Source organism: Scyliorhinus torazame, chromosome 10 (genome assembly GCF_047496885.1).
Source record: "Scyliorhinus torazame isolate Kashiwa2021f chromosome 10, sScyTor2.1, whole genome shotgun sequence".
Taxonomy (NCBI): Eukaryota; Metazoa; Chordata; class Chondrichthyes; order Carcharhiniformes; family Scyliorhinidae; genus Scyliorhinus; species Scyliorhinus torazame.
Window position 1 is genome coordinate 242,141,129 of NC_092716.1, and position 21,393 is coordinate 242,162,521.

Genomic DNA, 21,393 nt, shown 5'->3' on the forward strand with positions numbered 1-21,393 from the left:
AAAGTGTAGTTGTCTCTCGTCCCTTGCAAAAATAACCACAAATTCCATCGCCTACCTTTGGCTGCACCCTTAGCATTTCATACATTGGCATTTATTATTCTGATTTCCTGTGAATTCAAATGGGAACCCCACATCTTGTCCATCGTGTTAACTACCTCCAAAAGTTTGATAAATCATCTTTTACCGCAGGCAAAAAAAATCCTCAGTATCGCAAACATATTATAAAGGTCACCTGCTTCCATATTCGACAAGGTCCTTCTGACACGTCTGGAGAAGGGTGAAAGGAAAACAACTTCTTGACCGGCGATCCTTCTCACGCCTTCAGCCCTCATCTGTTATGAACTTTTGTTTTCTTTTAAAATCTGACTTACTCAGACATTGCTACTCCAAAGCGTGCCCCCCTCCCCCCGGTTCCTCTTGCATTAATTCATAAGATATAGGAGCAGAATTAGGCCATTCGGCCCATCAACTCTGCTCCACCATTCTATCATGGCTGATATGTTCCTCACCTGTTACCTACACTGCTACAGACCAGCATTTGTCACCCATCACTAATTGTCCTTGAACTGAATGGCTGGCGAAGCCATTTCACAGAACGCCAGCCTGCTCCCTATTTTCTGATATGGTGCAACTTTCAGTTTTGATATTCATGAACCATGTACACCATGCTGTATACCTTGCACCTTACAACATTTACAGGATGTTGAACCCCCCCCCCCCCCTCCCCCCAGCTCCTTTGTAAGGCTTACACACTGCACAAGGCCGAGTAGACTATGTCACTCTTTGATCAGACACCCTTGTTACACAAACTTACACTGCCTTATGCAGAACTACTTTGTGGTTGACAGCTTGACCAACCACCATATAACTTAGTTCCTTTGCTCTGCACAGATGCTTCGGCAACCGTGGCCACCTATCTCCAGTCGAACTTGCTGGTATTTGAGCATCAAATGGCTCGCATGCTAATTAACTTATTTTTGCTCCCATAATTATGAGCACAGGGAGTTGAGCTTTCAGACAGGGGAGGGCAGGATAGCATCAGAATCCTGTCAGTGACAATTAGTTGCTTTTTAAGTTGAAAATGAGTATTAAAAATGTTGCGCCTGCGTGGATTACATTATAATTTCCTCGTCCGTGGTTATAATGGAAACTGCTTATAACTGCTATGCTGTAATTACAACCTCTATCAGCTGGCGCTGTACCTCCCAGCATGTAAGCCGATACTTTGAGAGAAATCGCTCGGACTCCATTCAACTGTACTTCTCTAGTTTCCAAATTACTTCATGTTTTGCTGATCAACTGTAAAATTATAATATGAGAAAGTAGTGAATAAAAATAACATGTGATTTTTATAACGGGTAATTAATTCTGCCCGAGAACCTCGGTCTACTCTCCTCTCCTTTCTTGGTGCAGTCGTTGAAGAAATCGAGATTGCATTTGGTTTTGACTCCCTATGTGTTATGTCACAGGGGATTGTGTGTGTTTACGTGGGCTTGCCATTTTGTCTCTGTCAGTTGTATTTTAACTGGGGGGTTTGAGGCGTGGATGACTAGGAGAATGGCCAAAAGACCTGATGGGATGTAAAAACTACTAAGTGGGAGGCAGAGGGAATTATGTACATGGAATTTGAGGTATTGGTCAGTTGGACAGGAAACTACGATTCAAAGTGGAAACATTTTCTCATTCATTTGAAAAACGAAATGCAGGTACTCTTGACTTCACAACATAAAGTTTTTAAAAATAAATTTAGAGTACCCAATTAATTTTTTCCAATTAAGGGGCAATTTTAGCATGGCCAATCCACCTAGCCTGCACATCTTTGGGTTGTGGGAGCAAAACCCACGCAAACACGGGGAGAATGTGCAAGCTCCACTTCACAACATATTACATATAACTTATTGCATAATTGGGCTATTTATAGTATATTCAGTCACAATTTAACAAATGTATTTATGACTATCTGCAAATAATAGGCAGTGAAATCCTTGACTTTCATGCATGTGATCAGTAGTAATGTTCATTAACCTTATTTTTTTAATAGAAATATTGAAATTACCATTACAAATTGCATTTAAACATGGCTGGAAAAATGGAAAGGAATCGACCTGAAACTTTAACTCTCTTTCTTCTCAGATGCTGCCTGAGCTGTTGTATTTCCACCTCGTTCTGTTGAAAATTAAATTTCTCACCAAGTATTATTATGGCTTTTTAAAGTAAATGGTGTTTAGTTATTTTGTGTCCTTCAATCTTTTATATAAATATTATGCAGGTTTTGCAAACCCAGTATAATACAAAACATGCATGTCATCCCCTCTTCTTATTCCTGGAAGATCATTGTTACAGCAGTCAGGAGGATTTATCAGCTCATGAGCATCAAAAGTATTTTGCTGATCCAGAAAGGATAATCGAGTCAGAGGAAACCACCATAGAAGTACCTTTTCAACGTTCCAGAGACTCAGCAGAGAATTCTTCACCATCTGAGCTTAAAAGTGAGTCCTTATTTTTTTTAATTCTGCCATAGGTTATGGGCATCACTGCCCATCCCTAATTGCCCTTTTTAACTGGGAGAATTTCAGAGGGCAGTTAAGATTCAGCCACATTGCTGTTCAGAAAGAATTTGTGTTCCCCAGTGCTTAAGTTAGAATTGGAGCTTTAATTGTTTAATAGACCACACACATTGTTTGTTAGACTGCACACAAAGGGGATACAGGTGGCACTGTAGTGTTGAAGGAGAAGTGATTGTAGAACGCAAAATTGGAATTGAAGTTGAGATTGGCTTTCTAGTTTTTATAGAGATACCATCAGTTTAACAATTCCTGTGGGTCTAGAGTCACATGTAGGCCAGGCCAGATAAGGATGGCAGATTCCCTTCCCTAAAGGCCATTAGTAAACCAGATGGGTTTTTGCAACAATCGATAGTTTCATGATCACTATTACTGAGACTAGCTTTATATTCCAGAGATATTAATTGAATTAAACTTAACACTCTTGTGCCTACTTGTATTGATTCTAAAAAAACATATTTATGTAATAATTACAATTGTAATGTAAACCAGTAAAATTTGACTGAAAACAGCATTTTCTTCATTGCCATCTTGTTGAAAGTTGTAAGCTGACTTTGATTTTACACCCCTGGGCAGCACCAAGCCACCTTCAGTTAGACTTGGCATGTGTCAAATGCAATGCAGATTTGTGCCTACAAGATTCTTACCTCTACTCAAATTGTATACTCATTGTGTGATGTCTATTTGAAAGAATTTTGTATGGCAGTTTTGGTGTCTACTGGGAAGAGGCTTTTTTTTTTTCCAACATTGTCAGCAGCAATCACAAAGAAGTTAACTTCTTTGTGAGTTGGCATGATGACTGTGTTGCATTTATTAATAATGGAAGTATTTATTTCTCGCTTACTAGTTGACTTCAAAAATAGGAAAGAGAGGGAGGCGGCAATTTAATCGCTCAAGCCTGTCAGTTTACTGAGATGATGGCTGATCAGGCCGGCTTGCTGGGCCAGATGTTTCCATATTATCATTTCTTGGTGGTAAAATCCACATTGTAATTCCCATATTAGAGATTGTTACTACATGACTGACCCATGACATTCAGATAGTACTCTGTAGTTTCTCCATGAGATTGATCGCAGCCTAGAGAAATTCCAATTCTCCCATTAAAGGGTGCCAATATCAACATTTTTATTTCCAGTTACTTCGGGTTTCTTCTTGTCCATTAAAAAAAAAAACACTTCATAAAATTGACATTGCAAAAAGAAAAATTAACAACCAATATAAAATCAGAACAAAGACTACTTTTAAAGAGTGATTTTAAAAAACCAAGATAAAACAAGGAAATTCAACAAAACAGAATAACCTGAGGTAGGAGCTGCATTGTTCAGGAAAGTGACTTAACAGAGGCGAGGCATTGCTGTGGTAACTGGCAAAATTATATACAAGATCATAAGCTGGAGGAACAGAAGTGGGCCATCCTGCCCATCGCGTTTGCTGTGCCATTCAATGAGATCATGATTGATCTGATCCCTCAATTCCCAACTCCACTTTCCCACCCTATCCTCATAATCCTTAATGATTAAACATCTGTCTATCTCAGCCATGAACAGACCCAGCTCTCTGCAGTAAACATTTCCACAGATTCACTACCCTCAGAGGAGGAATTCCTCCTCATCCCAGCCTTAAATGGGCGACCCCATTTTCCTGCATTATATTCCATCTGCCAAGTTTTAGCCCACTCACTTAGCCTGCCTATATCCCTGCGTGGACTCTTTGTGTCATCTTCACCACTTGCCTTTCCACCTATTTTTGTGTCATCTGTAAACTTGGCGATAGTGCTTTCACTTCCCTCATCCAAGTCATTAATATTTTTTGTAAATAATTGTGATCCCAGGACTGATTCCTGTGGCACTCCACTTGTCCCAACTCTCTCTCATACAGCAGTTAGCCAATCCTCTATCCATGCTAATATACTACCCCCCCCCCCCCCCCCAAACACCATATATTCTTATCTTACTAAGTGACCTTATGTGCAGTACCTTATCGAATGCTTTCCAAGTTTATTATATCGACTGGTTCTCCTCTATCCTGCTCAATACCACTTCAAAGAATTCAAATACATTTGTCAGGTGTGATTTCCCCTTTATGAAGTCATGCTGACTCTGCTTGATTATATTATGTATTTCTAAATGCTTTGCTAGTACACCCTTTATAATGGACTCTTAACATTTTCCCAGTGACAGATGTTAAGGTAACTGGTATGTAGTTACTTGTTTTGTCTTTTTGAATGAGAGTGTCACATTCGCAGTTTTCCAATCCTCTGGGACTTTTCCAGAATTTAAGGATTCTTGGAAGATTACTTCCAGTGCATCCACTATCTCTAGCTACTTCCTTTAAGATCCTAGGATGCAGCCTCAAGGTCCAGGGATGTATCAACCTTTAGCACCATTAGTTTTCCCAGTATTTTCCTCCAGTGATAGTTGTTGTATTTATTTATTTCCCTCATATTTTCCCCCCTGATTATTTAGTAGTTTTGGAATGCTGTTCCTGTCTTACACCTGAAGACTGACACAAATATTTGTTTAACTCCTCTGCAATTTCCAGGTTCCCCATTATTATTTCCCCACTCTCATTCTCTTAAGAGTCCTACTTTCACTTTGGTCCCTCTCTTCCTTTGTATATAAAGAAGCTCTAACTGGCCATTTTTATATTACTTGCCTGTTTACACCCATCGTTTATCTTCTCCCTAATTTTTTTGGTCATCTTTTGTTGGCTTTTAAAGCTTTCCCAATCCTTTGCCTTCCCACTAATTTTTGCCACATTGTATGTTTTTTCTTTCACTTTGACACTATCCTTAATTTCTTTGGTTAACCATGTGATCCTCCTTCCACACTGGGATATATCTTTGTTGTGAATCATTTTTTTTTTCTCTAAAATTTAGAGTACCCAATTATTTTTTTCAATTAAGGGGCAATTTAGTGTGGCCAATCCACCTACCCCGCACATCTTTGGGTCATTGGGGTGAAACCCACGCAGACACAGAGAGAATGTGCAAACTCCACACGGACATTGACCCAGAGCCGGGATTCGAACCCGGGTCCTCCGCGCCGTAGGCAGCAGTGCCAACCACTGAGTCATAAACTACTTTCATAAACGTTACCATCTCTCTCTCCCTCTCCCGCTCTCTCCGCCCTCCTCAGACCGGTCCCACACTCTTCTCTCTGATGAAGTCCTCCGCCAGCTCCAATGTGTCGAAGAAATAATCTTTCCAGTCCATTGTAACCCACAGTTGTGCCGCGTACACCACCCCAAATTGCACACCCTTGCTATAACACACTGTCTTTGCCTTGTTGAAGGCCGCTTGTTTCTTCGCCAGCTCAGTCCAATGTCCTGATACATCTGCACTGTGTGCCGATCCCAGTCAATATTTTGGACTGTTTTCACCTACTTCAAGACCCCCGCCTTCCTTTGGCAGCTGTGAAAGGGGAAAATCACCGCTCGCTGTGGCTCATTTGGCATTGACCTCTGCCAGAGTGCCCAATGGGTTCTATCCAACTCCGGGAGGGAGAGCACCTCCCACCAACCGAGAAAACATCTCCGAAAATCCTCAGTCAGCTTTGAGTCCTCCACTCCCTCTGGCAGCCCCATTAACCTGAAGTTCAACCTCCTCGACCTGTTCTCAAGATTTTCCATTTTTAACCTTTGTTGCTCTCCGCCATGAGCAGCAACTCCATTCCCAGCGAGGCAACTCAGTACTCATGCTTCGACAAGGCCCCCACCATACCCCCTCAACGTCTCACCTTGCGCTTTCACCACATTCGAGGTCTTTACAAGCTGTTCACAAATCGGACCCAAAGCCTCCTCAACAGTGGCCTTAAATGATTCCTTTATCTCCTTGCCTTCCGCTCGAACTGCTTGTCCATCTGTTTGCCGAATTTTTTCATCCCCTGCGCCATCACCACAGGCTCTATATCTAAGAGTAAGAAGTTTTACAACACCAGGTTAAAATCCATTCCATGTCTAATGTAATGGGCGAGGCAGCCATTTTCCCCCCAAGTTCCTTCGACAGGCTACCCTCCTGAGCTTTCTTTCCATTGGGCTTCTTCATCAACGTTTACGACATGCCTCTTGTCGGGCAAAAATCCACCAGATCAACTAACTGGGTTTGGACCCCAAAACTCCTGAAAAAACAGGTTGAAGTGATCAAACCCAAAGACCCTGCCGGGAGCCACCTTTCATGCGTCTTGCTCTTGCATTTTTTTACAAAAATGTTTTCATTCAAGCTTTTCGTTTATGACAGGCAAATCTAATAAACAAAAAATTCAATTACACGGCAGTGTCCATCATAACAGCAGTTACATATAAATTACACCATTTTACTATACATACCCGAAATATGATTGAAATTTATATTTGTATTGAAACAAAATACAAAAAAAACAAGAAAAGTGGTCCATCTGCATTGTAGTAACCAACATGGTAAAGATATAGTCAGAGCAGCCCCTTTGTAGCCTGAGACAGCAGATACCTATTGATACGATTCCTGAATTTGCTCCTATTCTAGGGCTGAACCCACCCCCACCCAATGCTGAGTTGGTAGGAGTCAAAGTCAGGGATTTCTGCCATAATTTATTTAACGAACTCGGCGCCATCACAGTTGGGCTGTATATATTCACAAGTACCACCAGGGCCCCTTCCAGAGTTCCTAAACCATTACGTATCGTCCCGCTGGTTCAGTCACTGTGTTCAACGTTGTAAATGCTACTCTTTTGTTGAACATTATGGCCACCTCCCTCGCCCTTGTGTCGAAACATGCTTGATAAGTGTGTTCCCCCCCCCCCCGCCCGCCCTCTTGTTGAAACCCTCCTCCTCGACCAGTTTCCCAAGCATCTTCCAATGACCCGCAGGTTCTGCCGGCGGGACCTGTTTTCTTGGTCGTCCACCTTCCCCTTTCGTGCCTTCTGGCTCGACCTCAACCTAGCCACCTCGGCTTCGAGCGAGTCAATCCGCTCGTCCTGGTCAGGAGTTGCCTTCTCCAGATCCCGCACCAGTCTCCGCTCTGCTCTGTCCTGCTTCTTGGGCTCCCAGTCTCCGCTCTGCTCTGTCCATTGCTTCCTTTATGGGGGCCAGTGCAGTCTCTATAGCCGACTTTATTGCCGACATGAGGTCCTCTTTGACCACTTCTCTATGTTTAAGTAGCTCAGCAGAGATGAACTCCATCAACTTCTCTCGACGATCCTGTTGGGTCCCTCCTGCTCCGTTCTAGATTGCCACGTGGGGTCCCCTCCTGTTCTGGGGTCGGGATTTTCCTTTTGCTAGCCTTGCAGCTTGGCTGCTGACTCATCGGCAACTCGGTCAGTTGAATGGTAGTTGGGGATTATGTCGGGGAAAACGTATTGGTACTTTTGCTGCCCGTTTGACGGGTCAGCAGGGTCTAATCGGAGGTTTCTGAGTGAGAGCTACCTTTCTTGCGACCGCTCAGCTCATGGCCGCCACCGCAAGTGTCCGTCTTGCTCTTACATGACGTCACCGGGAAGTCGCCCAGCTTAGAAAATTTCTGATGAGCTTGAGGAAACAATAGCATAAAATCTCCTGCCTGTCCCACAGCTGAAAGTTGCAATGGTTGCTTTCCTGCCCAATTGAAGAACGCACCTCTAATACAAATGAACGTATCAGTAAAATAGGCTGTGGAAATCGTCTACATAACAGGGCAACCATTTGAAATTAAGCGCAGCTGGTCTCCTGCAACAATATCACAGCTCGTGCAAATCAAAGCTGTGCACGTGTGGATAGCCAATACTATGGGAATACTATGGGAATCCATCTGTGACCAGACAAAGCAAGAACAAATTTTCATGGATATACCAGAACGCAATAGCTAACGCTCTGATATCTAGTCCACGGTGTAAGTTAACTCAGTATCGACAATACAATAGTAAATATAGAACATAGAAAAATACAGCACAGAACAGGCCCTTCGGCCCACGATGTTGTGCCGAACCTTTGTCCTAGATTAATCATAGATTATCATAGAATTTACAGTGCAGAAGGAGGCCATTCAGCCCATTGAGTCTGCATCGGCTCTTGGAAAGAGCACCCTACCCAAAGTCAACTCCTCCACCCAACACTAAGGGCAATTTTGGACACTAAGGGCAATTGATCATGGCCAATCCACCTAACCTGCACATCTTTGGACTGTGGGAGGAAACTGGAGCACCCGGAGGAAACACACGCACACACGAGGAGGATGTGCAGACTCCGCACAGACAGCGACCTAAGCCGGAATCGAACCCGGGACCCTGGAGCTGCGAAGCAATTGTGCTATCCACAATGCTACCGTGCTGCCCTTAAGAACAAATAAATCTACACTATATCATTTTACCGTAATCCATGTACCTATCCAATAGCTGCTTGAAGGTCCCTAATGTTTCCGACTCAACTACTTCCACAGGCAGTGCATTCCATGCCCCCACTACTCTCTGGGTAAAGAACCTACCTCTGTTCTGTTGTCTTGGTTCCAGGCGGCAATGCAAGATCATGTAGTTCATGAGTTCTTCAAGGTATGCGGTTGCTCTTTTTGCATCCTGAAGCAACCATTAGCTGTCCTTTTTGCGCTTCTTTTCTACTATTAATCTATGTTTCACTGTTTGTTTCCAGCTGTAATTGTGGCAGAAAGCAACAGCAGCAATGAAAGGGAAATTACCCAAAATTTGGAGCCTGATGAAAATCCAGCCACAGCAGAGGTTTTTGAGAATGCTTGGCCCTCAGAAAAAGACCTCCTGGGAGCATTTGAAGGCGCATTTGAGGTGAAAGGGCATCGAGTGGATCTGCAGGGTATTAGGGTTTTGAAGAAAGGTGGCCAGGATGGAGTACCTGGATCCTGTTTTGGAGATTGCGAGGATGCTGATGACGATGATGCTGAATGGGTAAGTATTAGGCCAATAATGAAGAGAATTTTCTTTATGCCGTAATGCTGTTACTACAGTTATTGTGTTTAGCAGGACAGATGAAGAAGGTCTGTTGATTATGTAGGCTAATACTTCGATTATCAATGTATATTTATATATGTATACAGTCCATTGGTCACTAACATTTGCAGGAGTTCTGAACTCTGTCCGGAATCCAAACAGTAACCGTAATGTGGTCTCACCAATATCTTGCATAAGAACATAGAACATAATACATAGAACATACAGTGCAGAAGGAGGCCATTCGGCCCATCAAGTCTGCACCGACCCACATTAAGCCCTCACTTCCACCCTATCCCCGTAACCCAATAACCCCTCCTAATCCTTTTGGTCATTAAGGGCAATTTAGCATGGCTAATCCACCTAATCTCCACGTCTTTGGACTGTGGGAGGAAACCGGAGCACCCGGAGGAAACCCACGCAAATGCGGGGACAAGGTGCAGACTCCGCACAAACAGTGACCCAGCGGGGAATCAAACCTGGGACCCTGGTGCTGTGAAGCCACAGTGCTATCCACTTGTGCTACCGTGATAACTGAAGCATAATTCCCCTACTGTTCTGTTCAATTCCCCTCGCAATAAATGATCACATTGTATTAGCTTTCCTAATTACTTGTTGCACCTGCGGACCAGCCTTCCGTGATTGGTGTGCTAGGACATCCAGACCCCTCTGCATATCAGACCTCTGCAATCTCTCTCTCCATTTGGACACTATGCTTTTTCCCACATTACATATAAATGAATAATTTCTTGTACTTCTGAACGCAGCAGAAATGAATGATGTCTTTTGGAAATTTCGAATAGACCCTCAGATCTGTACAGCTACAGCGTTTTAACTATTCCTGAAAAAATTACCAAGAATTCCTGAACTTGAAGAACTGTCAGTCACATTTGGAAGCAGCCAACTGTCACATGTACAAGTGAATAAATCCTGCTGCCCACGTTTGTTCAAAACCAGCTGATTACTCTGTCAAACTTTGGTGATGACTGACTGAACTTGAAACATTAGTGTTGAGTTAAGCTAGGACAAGATTTTTACAGTAACTAGTTTTTCATCCCTCCCCAAATCATTTCCCAGATTAGGACACAGACGTCTTGCCACACTGATGAAATCAAGCAACTCAGCGCAGTGGTGGAGAATCAAGCCTAGAACATTCCACTGGATACAGTCGCAGAGCCACTGACAGGCCCCAATTTCTAATATAAATTAATTGCAATAAGTTGTGCACAAACAAATCCTCTCGGGATGTAGGAAAATGGCATTGAAGGCCTTTATTGCAAGACGATTGGGGTATAAGAATGTTACAGCTTTCACAAGTAACATTTGTGGATGGAAAATGCAGCCATTTGCAAGATACTGTTAACTCTGACAAAAACTGATTTTGCTACTAAAGAATTTAGATAAAATATGCTTGTTATTTATGTTTGTAAACCTTCCAACTCTTCATTTTTTTGGAAAAGATCACTGTTCAAGTTAAACGCATTAAGAAGACAAAAACAGACAATGCTGAGAACCAGGACTATGATAGTCGAAATGATGAGAAGAGTGAAAATTATCTAGTAAATGAGGAAGATGATGATCATTATCGATCAGTGTTTGAAATAACTGGGCCAAAAATACCCTCTCCAGGACCACAAGGTAAATGATCACAAAATGTAGGTCTGGAATTGGTCACCAGTTTGTTTCGTGCATGCATCAGTCTTTTTTCCCCTTTGGATAAGTCTGTTATTCACATGGGTGTAACCAGAATGGATATTTGACAATTCTTCTGCAGAGTAAAATAGTGGTCCATGACTGTCGGATCGTGTAAACATAAGGAGCAGGAGTAGACCATGTGGTCTGTCAAACCTGCCCCCGCCAGTCAGTACGATCATGATGATCCTGTGCTTCAATTCCCTCTTCCCTATATCCCTTGATTTCCTGAGTGACCAAAGATCTGTCTATCCTGGCCTTAAATGTATTCAACAAAGCACCATCCATATCCCTCTGGGTGAGAGAATACCAAAAATTCACAACTTCTGAGTGAAAGAATTTCTCCTCATCTCATAAATGATAAGATTAGTATAATGCCACAGCATAATTTTAAAGCCAACTTATTTTTTGTGATGAACATTCAATTCAGTCGCACTTATGAAACTTTATACATGAAAGTTTCATAAGTGCGATTGAATTGAATGTTCCAGTGCTCTGTTTTCCTCCCACAGTCCAAAGATGTGCAGGTTAAATGGATTGGCCATGGTAAAAGTTCCTTTAATGCTCAAAGGTTAGGTGGGGTTACAGGCTTACAAGGGAGTGGGCCTAGGTAAGGTGCTCTTTCAGGGGGTTGGTGCAGATTTGATAATCCGAATGTCCTCCCTTTTGCACTGTAGGGATTCTATGATCTGCTAAATTCCGTGGTCACAGCTCACCGAAACCCGTACTGCTGTTGCTGTGCAGGTTGTTGGGAACATGTGACTGGTTTCACTCGCCTAATTTTTATTAGTAAGTCCTCGTTTTACAGAATTAGCGAAAATAATAGAATCAGCATTGCTTTTAGTGTAAACTTCAATGCTTTTGCCAGCCCATAATTTGGGGGCTGCTTCTTTACAAAATTACTTACAAGTCTGTGCCAGTGGCACTTTAGTTGTGAGAGGGTCTTAGATCCCAGTTCAGCTTTGAGATGAAACACGATACTATTGCAGAGTGCTCCATCTAGCAGCTCAATGAAGAACTGCTGAATCTCCGTCCCATTGTAGGAAACAGATCATTTGGAAGGTAGTAACGTTGTATAGTCCTATCTCTTGTTTATTAGAAAATACGACCATAAGATGTAGGAGCAGAAGGTAGGCCATTCGGCCCATCGACTCTCCTCCACCATTTAATGAGACCGTGGATGATCTGAAATAATCCTCAACTCTGCTTTCCCGCCTTACCCCCATAACCCTCAATTCCCTTACTGATTAAAAATCTGTCTATCTCGGAGATCTGCCTTACTCTGAGATATGCTCTCTGATCCTAGATTAGTAAGATTTTTCCAATAAACTGATGCCAAAAGCAGTAAAGTTTACTCTTGTATGAAAGTTATGTTGGTGGCTCGATGAACAGCAAAATCTAAATAAGAGTCTAATAATCAAAAGCAGCTTGTTTGGTAATTAACTAATTTCTTATATTTGCCAAGATAGAATAGACTGTATAATAAAAAGATTCCACTCAATTTTCCTCCACACCACCACAATAGTGTGTGCCCATTTTCCATGCAACGCAGACTGGTATAAAAGTGGTAAAAAGATTAATGGGTCCAGAAATTCCGTAGAATGGCAATCACTGCCGGGGGAGTTCAGTGTGATATTGAGGGTAGTCAGGGGGGTGGGAAGGATAGCGCAGCCAAGGAGTGGGGAGAAGAGTTGAGGGGTAGTTGAGGGGGGGATCTAGTGTATGGGGAGTGGTCAGAGTTTAAAGTTGTGGTTTTAATCCTTCTAACCTTTACTCTGATGAAAGAGTCTGAAGCACCCAAAGGTTTTGATTTAAATCGGTCCTAGTTGCAAGTATATGCTAAAACCTTAACATTTAAGAATGGTACGTTGCACAGAGCCAGAACATTTGCAAGACCTCCATCTTGTGTTTTAGTTGACATAATATTTCTGTATCCTTTAGGAAAGAAGAGAGATTATATCAGTCTTGGATGGCCTAGCCCCGATGAATGTCTGAAAATCCGAAGAGTGGAGCTTACAACTGTTGCAAGCACATGGCTAGCAGTTTCTGCCAAAAATATAGAGTAAGCCGTATTCCTTTCTTTCCCCAAACCCAGTTAATCCAGAGCTATAACATTGCATTATGTGCCCTTGAATACTGTGGATTGTGACATATTCACAAGAATAGTTCCAGGCATGAGGAACTTCAGTTACATGAATAGATTGGCGAAGTTGGGACAGTTTTCCTTGCAGCAAAAAAGGTTGAGAAGCGATCTGATAGGTATGTTCAAAATCAAGAGGGATCTGGACAGGGTAGATAGGGGGGAAACTGTTCTCACTGGTGGAAGGATCGAGAACAAGAGTGGAAATATTTAAGGTGACTGGCAAAGAATCAATGGAGACATGAGAATCCTTTTCACGCAGCGAGTGGTTAAGATCTGAAATGCGCTGCCTGAGAATATAGTGGAAGTTGTTCAATCAAGGCATTCAAGAGGGAATTGCATTATTTGAAAAGGAAGAATATGCAGGGTTGTGGGGGGCCCTGGCACTAGTGAATTGCTCATTCAGAGAGACGATTGGCCAAATGGCCTCCCCTCCTGTCATAATTCTCTATAAACCAATCTGGCATATAAAACAACCCCTTTTTTCAGCCTCAAAAATCATGTTTTTGCTTCTACTCGGCCTATAAATTGACCACCCTTTTCACATGACATGCTATACTGGTATTAGCAGTCAAACTCAAGTTTGCAGCCCACAAATGGGTCTTTTACTTAACGGTACCTTGTAACTGGGTGCAAGGGATCAAGCAGGCAAAGCGGGCTGTGCTGCGAAGGTGAATGAGAGTTAAGACACGCCCACACATAGGCCCTGTGTGGCAAACGACAAGGACGGCGACCACCCACACCCACTCCAGGTCACCTATTTACTCCACATGTAAGGCAGCCGCTGTTTTGTGGGATTTATTTGAGGTTTCATAGGTCAACATATGCCAATATCTAAGGTAAGTCTTAGACATGCCACATTGGTGTGAAAGTTTATGCAACTTTTTGTGGGGCAGTATGAGTTTGTAAATTGCATTCACAAACCCTCATAACCAGGTGATACCTCCTCATGCAGTTTTGGCTTTCTGCATTGGAATTTTACTAAGTTAAAGTGGATGACTGTATACCTGCTGAAATAAAATAATTCACTTTAATGTTGAATGTGCGTAAACTACCTCATTATGCAATTTTTTCAATTCATCAATTTGTGTACAGCCTACCCAGATTACAAATATGCTTCTGCCTGAGATGTATGCTTCAAAAAAGACTTGAGTTTAATTGAACATGATGACAAATTTCATCTTCAAAGGAGAGTTTAAAATTGATGATAAATTTAGAAATATGTATAATCTTAAGGATAGAACTTCAGATGCTATTAATTTCTGTTCAAGATTAAAATGTTTAAACTGTAACATTATCTAGTTCCCAAAACGCTTTGATGAAGTAGTAGAAAGAACACTCGTGGAATTCATAAAATGTTGAACCTATATGACTATATATGTGTGAGCATAACATGTTAAGGAGAATATTTGTCTGTACAGTTGCCAGATTGTCATTCTCATTTTTAACCCCATTTTGTTTTGAGACACACAGTTACTGTATAAAGCAATGAATCTGTATTAGATCATTCAGATTTAATTAACAAGCACCCAAAATAATAAACTTTTTTTCCTCATAGGAAAAATTAATTGAACTTATTTTGGGGGGTAAAGACATTGAAGGCCCAGGTCCCACATATGCAATTTGTTTAACCCACTTTGTCATTCAGATACTAATAATTTTATTTACATTTGGGAACATTTTATTTTGTTTACTGCTAGCTTCTTTCTGCTTATAAGAGATTTTTGCAGTGACATTTGTATTGTCACCTCTCGGTACTTTTCTGTGCTGGCCCTACCATCTTCTAAAATGGAATGGTGTAATATAGAAAGTTGTGCATCTCATTCGTTGTCTTATACTGTCAGTGTTTTTCCATTGAGTCATTTTCTTTCACTTCAAATGAAGTTATTCCGCTTTCCTCATTTTCTGCCTGATTTTGCCTGAGAGGGCATGCCATTGTGTGCTCTGTGGCCAGTGCCAAAAGAGAGCTGAAGTGTAAGCTCAAAGAACTCAAGCCAAGTCTCTTCCTTACACTCTTCCTTCACACCCCCATCTGCAGCACACAAAAGCTTTTGGTGATACTTCGCTTGACAATGTAACTGGTTTATCAGCAACTTGCCATCTCTCCAGGGAAACCCAAGTATTCAAAATCAGCCATTGAAATTGTGGAACCATGGAAAACGTGCAGCACAGAAGGAGGCCATTCAGCCATCGTGCCTGTGCCAGAAGAAAAAAGACTATCCATCCAGCCTAACCCTGTTCTCCAGCTTTAGTCTGTAGCTCTGAAGGTTACAAAATTAGATGTGAATAACCAAGAGTTCTAAACCTCCACCACTCTGAATGGAAAGATTTCTCCTCAATTTCCTCCTCCTCTCCCCAACCCTATGTAAATCTATGGCACAGCACACTAGCACATTCCACAACTGAACAACTTTTACATTGAAAGTGCTGAAATGTCAGCTGAAATGCACAGACTGTATATTGGTTTCCCTCTTATTGGTTAGGTCACAGTTCGAATAGTTTGTCCCATTTTAAGCAAGCTACTTCAGGAAGGATGTTAGGGTCCCAGAGAGGATACACAAGAGATTGAACTAAACACCTGGGATAAGAGTAGAATGAGATTCAGATGTACAAAGACTTTTTTCTCAGAGCAGAGGAGGTTAAGAAATCTGAAGGAAATGTTCAGAATTCTGAAGGTTTTATTGAGCTAAATTGGGGGAAACTATTTTCACCGGTTAGTGAATGAGTAACATAAGACCTTGGGCTGGATTCTCCGCAGTTCCGCGCCAAAATCGCGTCTGGCGCGGGGACGGAGAATCAACTTTCATGCCGAAATTGAGCCCAGCGGCGGTCCGGCGATTCTCCGGGACCCGAGAATCGGCGTGATCACAGAGTACTCCGTGTGGCTGGGGGCCCATTGACAGAGGCCTGCCCAGTGATTCTCTGCTCCTGGCCGGCCGAGTTCTCACCACCTATCGTCATTCCGGAGCCCCGTGTGGCAGCTACGGACTCGGTCCGCGGCCGCCCTCGTGGACGGCGGGGGGATCGGGCACCAGAGTGGGGGGCCTCATGGGCGGCCGGGGGACAGATCGGGCTAGTCGGACCTTCGGGCGTGCAGCCGATTGGGCGTGCCTACATTTTCCAGCTACCTCCACGGTCCAAGTCCGCCATGGCGCTCGACGTGGCTGCTGGAGGCCGCCGCCGTGTGCATGCACGGACTCGGAACCTGCGGGAACCCGCATCCGCAGCTAAAACTGCGTGAATCACTCTGGGTCCCTGCTAGCCCCCTGAAAGTGAGTGAATTAGCTTACCTTTGTTTGAGGAAACTCCGGAGTGAAACGCCAGCGTTTTTACGCACCGTGGGGACATAGTCTCATCTTGGGAGAATCCAGCCCCATAACTGTAAGTTAATCACCAAAACAACAGAAAATTGGAAAATTGTGTTTAAATTGAGGCTTTTTAAAAAATGAGGTGACAGCAAAATGGATAGGGACAGTGCAGTTGTTACGTATATTAACTTTCAAAGGGTGTATGTTCAAATACCACATATTAGGCTTGTCAGCGGAATTGAAGCCCATGGGATAAAAAAGGCAGAACAAGGATACAAAATTGAATAAGGATAGGTAGAAAACAGAGTTTATGTATGGCCGTTTTTAGGTACGCAGATGAGCTCCCCAAGGGTCAGCACAAGGTTCACTGTTTTATTGGTGTTTCTCAATGACTTAGCAATAGGGCACAATTTCATAAAATGCAAATTATCCAAATTTGGAAGTGTGTTGAACAGCGAGCAAGATACCATTATTCTTCGCGAGAATGTAGACAGACACAAACCCGATGAAGTGTGATGTGGAAAAATGAGAGGTGAACAATTTGGTGGGAAGAATGAAGACAGATTTTAAAGTTGGTGCAAGGAGAGAAGGGGGGTTTGTACACAAATTGTTGAAAGTGGAAGGACAGGTTAACAAAGCAGATAATAAAGCATTTGACATCCTGGCCTTTATAAATAGAGGGATAGACTACAAAAGCCAGGAAGCTGTTCCAAACGCTAATTCTGGATGGATTTAAAGGCTTTGGAGAGGGTGGAGAGCAGATTTGCTAGAACAGTTCCCTGGTCGAGGGACTACGGTTACTTGCACGCACCGCAAAGAAGGAGGCCATTCAGCCCATCATGTCTGTGCCAGAAGACCATCCAGCCTAATCCTGTTCCACTTATGGCAGAGAAGGACAAGAGGAGATTTGATAGAAGTGTTTAAAATAATGAAGGGCTTGGATAGAATAAAAAGGGAGAAACTGCTTCCAGTGGCTGAAGGGTTGATCAAAGATTTAAAGTGATTGGAAAAAGAACCAGAGATGACAGAGAAAGAAAAATATTTTTTAAACAATAATTGGTTAGGATTTGGAAAATAGTAAGAAGTCTTACAACACCAGGTTAAAGTCCAACAGGTTTATTTGGAATCACGAGCTTTCGGAGCGCAGCTCCTTCATCAGGGCTCACCCGATGGAGGAGCTACGCTCCGAAAGCTCGTGTTTCCAAATAAACCTGTTGGACTTTAACCTGGTGTTGTAAGACTTACTGTGCCCACCCCAGTCCGACGGCAGCATCTCCACATCGTTGTAAAATAGTCATCCACCTTCACACAAAATAAACTGACTTGGCTCTGTTCAAAACCGGACCCATTGAAAAAGATATAAATGCAATAAATTCCAATCTTAAAAGAGTAACAAAAAAAACCCTCTTCACGATGTGTAAGGATATTAAATTAAAATGCCAAAAGTGTGTCTCAAAATCTCATCACATTCACTGTGGGGAAAATAGGTTTCCGTGTCACCATAATCACCGTTGAAAATAAATTTGAATGGCCCTCCATTTTCCAAGACCTATCATGATACGTATTTTGCATTTTTATTCTAGTATTACAGAACATATTGACTTTGCCACCTCTCTTCAAGAACCAGCAGTAGAGCCTGTTTGCAATGCCAACCTCCCTGCCAGTATGCACACTTTAGACCATTTGCATGGTGTGGCAAGTCGGCTAAGTATACATTATACTGGAGAAAGCCAATTGAAGGAGGTAAGTCGGACAGCAGGAAGAAATCGTCTCTATCATGAAACTTGATTTTTTCGTAATTATTAAATTTGTTAAATCAAACTTAATGCTTAAGAGTGTTAAATTGATCAGCCAAAGTGACTAAAATCCCAACTTATCTGAGTCAAAATAGTTCCACTAAGTCTAAAATCTGGCATCCTCGGGACCAAGACTACACCGGATTTTGGATTTTCCCACATTTTAGACTGTAATAAAATCAGGTGGCCTAACCTGGGCCAGTTTCAATGAGAAATTGATCACCAAGGCAAGGAACCATAAGGGCGGCCGTTACAAGTTCTAAACAATCGATTAGACTTCTCCAGAATGGCTCCCCACGTCCAAGTTCCTTCCGGCATTGCCGAACACACACTATCTGCTTTACCCAACTGTTGCAGGGAACAAGTTGGGCAGGGAGCAGTGGAAGCTGAAAGTGGGTCTGCAGTTTTTCAACTCACCAAGTGCTTTTACATGTCAGCTGCGAATTGACCTGGCCTTCCATCCTGCATTCATGGCCAGATCACCTGGGATGGTGTTCGGAGTAGGGTTTCACAAATTTCCCATGCTTATTCTGGGTTGGCACGCCAACACGGTACGCGGGAGGCTCTGCCTTTTTGAACAAACCATTTCCAGAATGAACTGGATGCAGGCACCCATCGCATTTGAGTAGAAATCATGAACCAATGTAGTATGGCAACCTCACCGACAGAGGGCAGCACACATTTCCGTTCTGTAGAGTTCAATCAGGCTGGCCTCTGAGCACGGGAACTAGACCAGTGTGGTGCAAGCGAAGCTGACAGCTAATTAACTATCAAATGGAACATTTCCAGGAATGTCCAATTTTTGGGCAATTCTTGTTTTCACTGGCTTTTGGTCGTCCAACCTGTGGTACATATTGTGCAGCATCTTTGCTTTTACTGATTCACTGCAACAGCAAATTGGACTCTGGGAATAGTTAGAGACAGATCTGTTTTCACCAAAGTGTAAAAGATTGGTATTGGAACATTATTTGATAGTTACTGTACAGATTCTTGATCAGTGATACATTGCTGCATGCTCCTTTCTGTATATGTGTCATTTGGTATAGCTCTCGTTTATCCTCTTTACTGTGTATCATTTAATGCTGAAGTGTTCCAACAATGTGAGGCCTTCTTATGTTTAGCCATGTTTAAAACTTGCATTAGGAAGAAATTTTACAATGTTTATAAATGATCTGATCCATGTGCACTTATGTTTTACATTGAATTGATCATATCAATAAAAATGGGCGTGGACAACCTAAATTTAAATTGAATCCATTTTGCAGATATAGTGTGTGAAACGCGCATCATTTAGGATGGGGTAGAGAGGGCAATGACCTGATTAACGAACTTAAATGCAGAAGGGTCTCCACCTAAAGAGTGGTGAGAATGTGGAACTTGCTACCACAGGGAGTAGTTGAAGTGAAGAGCAAAGATGCATTTAAGGGGATCTAGTCAAGCATATTTGGGAGAAGGGAACAGATAGACTTAGATGAGAAAAGATGGGAGGCGGCTCAAGTGGAGCAGCAACACCAGCATGGACTGGTTGGGCCGAATGTCCTGATTCTGTGCCATATATCGTATGGAATCCTATCCTATAAAAGTAAAAGTTGTTTCTGATCAAGTACCATGAACCAGGCACGTTCATGTAACTATGTGGCAATAAATGTGGTTAGCTGTTAGATATGGAATTTGAAACGTTCATCTAAATTTTAAACACTGAATTTTAAGTTGTCATTTTGTTCAGTACTTCTCCTTCAGGCACTAGGTTCTCAACTTTCAGTTATGTGGAGAGACGAGAGAAGCTGAGATTGTTCGCTTTGGAACAAAGAAGGGTAAAGGGTGATTAACAAGTGCTCAAAACTATGAATGGTTTTGATAAGAGTAAGCGAAGAAAACCCTGTTTACACTGGCAAGAATATCGATAACGGGGGGCACCAATAATTGACAGAAAAATCTAGAGGTGATGAGCATGAATTGGCACCTTACATTAAAATGTTATTAATGGTTCTCTTTTTGTTTTCTGATAGGTTTTACAGAATCTAGGCAAAGAGAAGTATGCACCCCAGTCTTTTGAGCAGGTTGGGACACGGATAGCCAAAGTGTTAGAAAAAGTAAGTTTAATTTGAATTGCAGTTCTAGTCGAAGTGTAACATCGAAGTTTCAGTTGCCAGTCACCCAAGTATGTCTGTATTCTGTTGAGTATCTAGTAAGTTGTAGAACCAATTTCAGAGGCGGGATTCTCCGCCGGCGGGATTCTCCGTTATGCCGGCGCCCGGGGGTTTCCCGACGGCATGGGGCTGCCCCACAATGGGAAACCCCATTGACCGGCCGGCGTAACAGAGTGTCCTGCCGGCGGGTCGGGGAAGAAAAGTGGTGGGGCAGAGAATCCAGCCCCAGATCTATACCAATCATGAATAAAAGCTAAAGTGCAGGGAAAACGTACTGTATCCCTGCTGCTTAACCACTTGTTGGCCTTGATTCTCTTGACCCTGTTGCAGCAGCTCACCACTGGAATACAAAGTACCCCACCACCGTGAGCAGCATGGTAGAACAGTGGTTAGCACTGTAGCTTCACAGAGCCAGGGTCCCAGGTTCAATTCCCGGCTGGCTAACTGTCTGCGGAGTCTGCACGTTCTCACTGTGTCAGCATGGGTTGCCTCCGGGTGCTCCGGTTTCCTCCCACTGGTGCCGAAAGACGCGCTGTTGGGTAATTTGGACATTCTAAAGTGTCCCTCTGTGTACCCGAAGAGGTGCCGGACTGTGGCGACTCGGGGTTTTCACAGTAACTTCATTGCGATGTTAGTGTAAGCCTACTTGTGACAATAAAGATTATTATTATTATTATGTTGCCAAAAAGATGTCTTAATTGGACACAAACCTTGGTTTGAACACAAACCTTGGCTATGAGACAGTAGAATGATTGAAAGTCAGTGCACACAGAGTCATAGAATCATCTGCGGCACAAATGGAGGCCATTTGGCCCATGGAGTTCATGCTGGCTCCCAA

General features: G+C 42.7%; 1 protein-coding gene across 3 annotated transcripts in view; it reads left to right on the forward strand.

Moving 5' to 3' along the window:
• The window catches only part of ttc17 (tetratricopeptide repeat domain 17), a 147,724-nt gene that overhangs the window by 112,147 nt on the left and 14,184 nt on the right, over positions 1-21,393 (forward strand). For all 3 annotated transcript variants that reach the window (XM_072466614.1, XM_072466615.1, XM_072466616.1), the window contains 6 exons: positions 2,331-2,489; positions 9,159-9,427; positions 10,930-11,107; positions 13,103-13,223; positions 18,193-18,352; positions 20,415-20,498. In XM_072466614.1, coding sequence (XP_072322715.1) covers positions 2,331-2,489; positions 9,159-9,427; positions 10,930-11,107; positions 13,103-13,223; positions 18,193-18,352; positions 20,415-20,498 — 971 coding nt within the window. The remainder of the gene's footprint in view (positions 1-2,330; positions 2,490-9,158; positions 9,428-10,929; positions 11,108-13,102; positions 13,224-18,192; positions 18,353-20,414; positions 20,499-21,393) is intronic.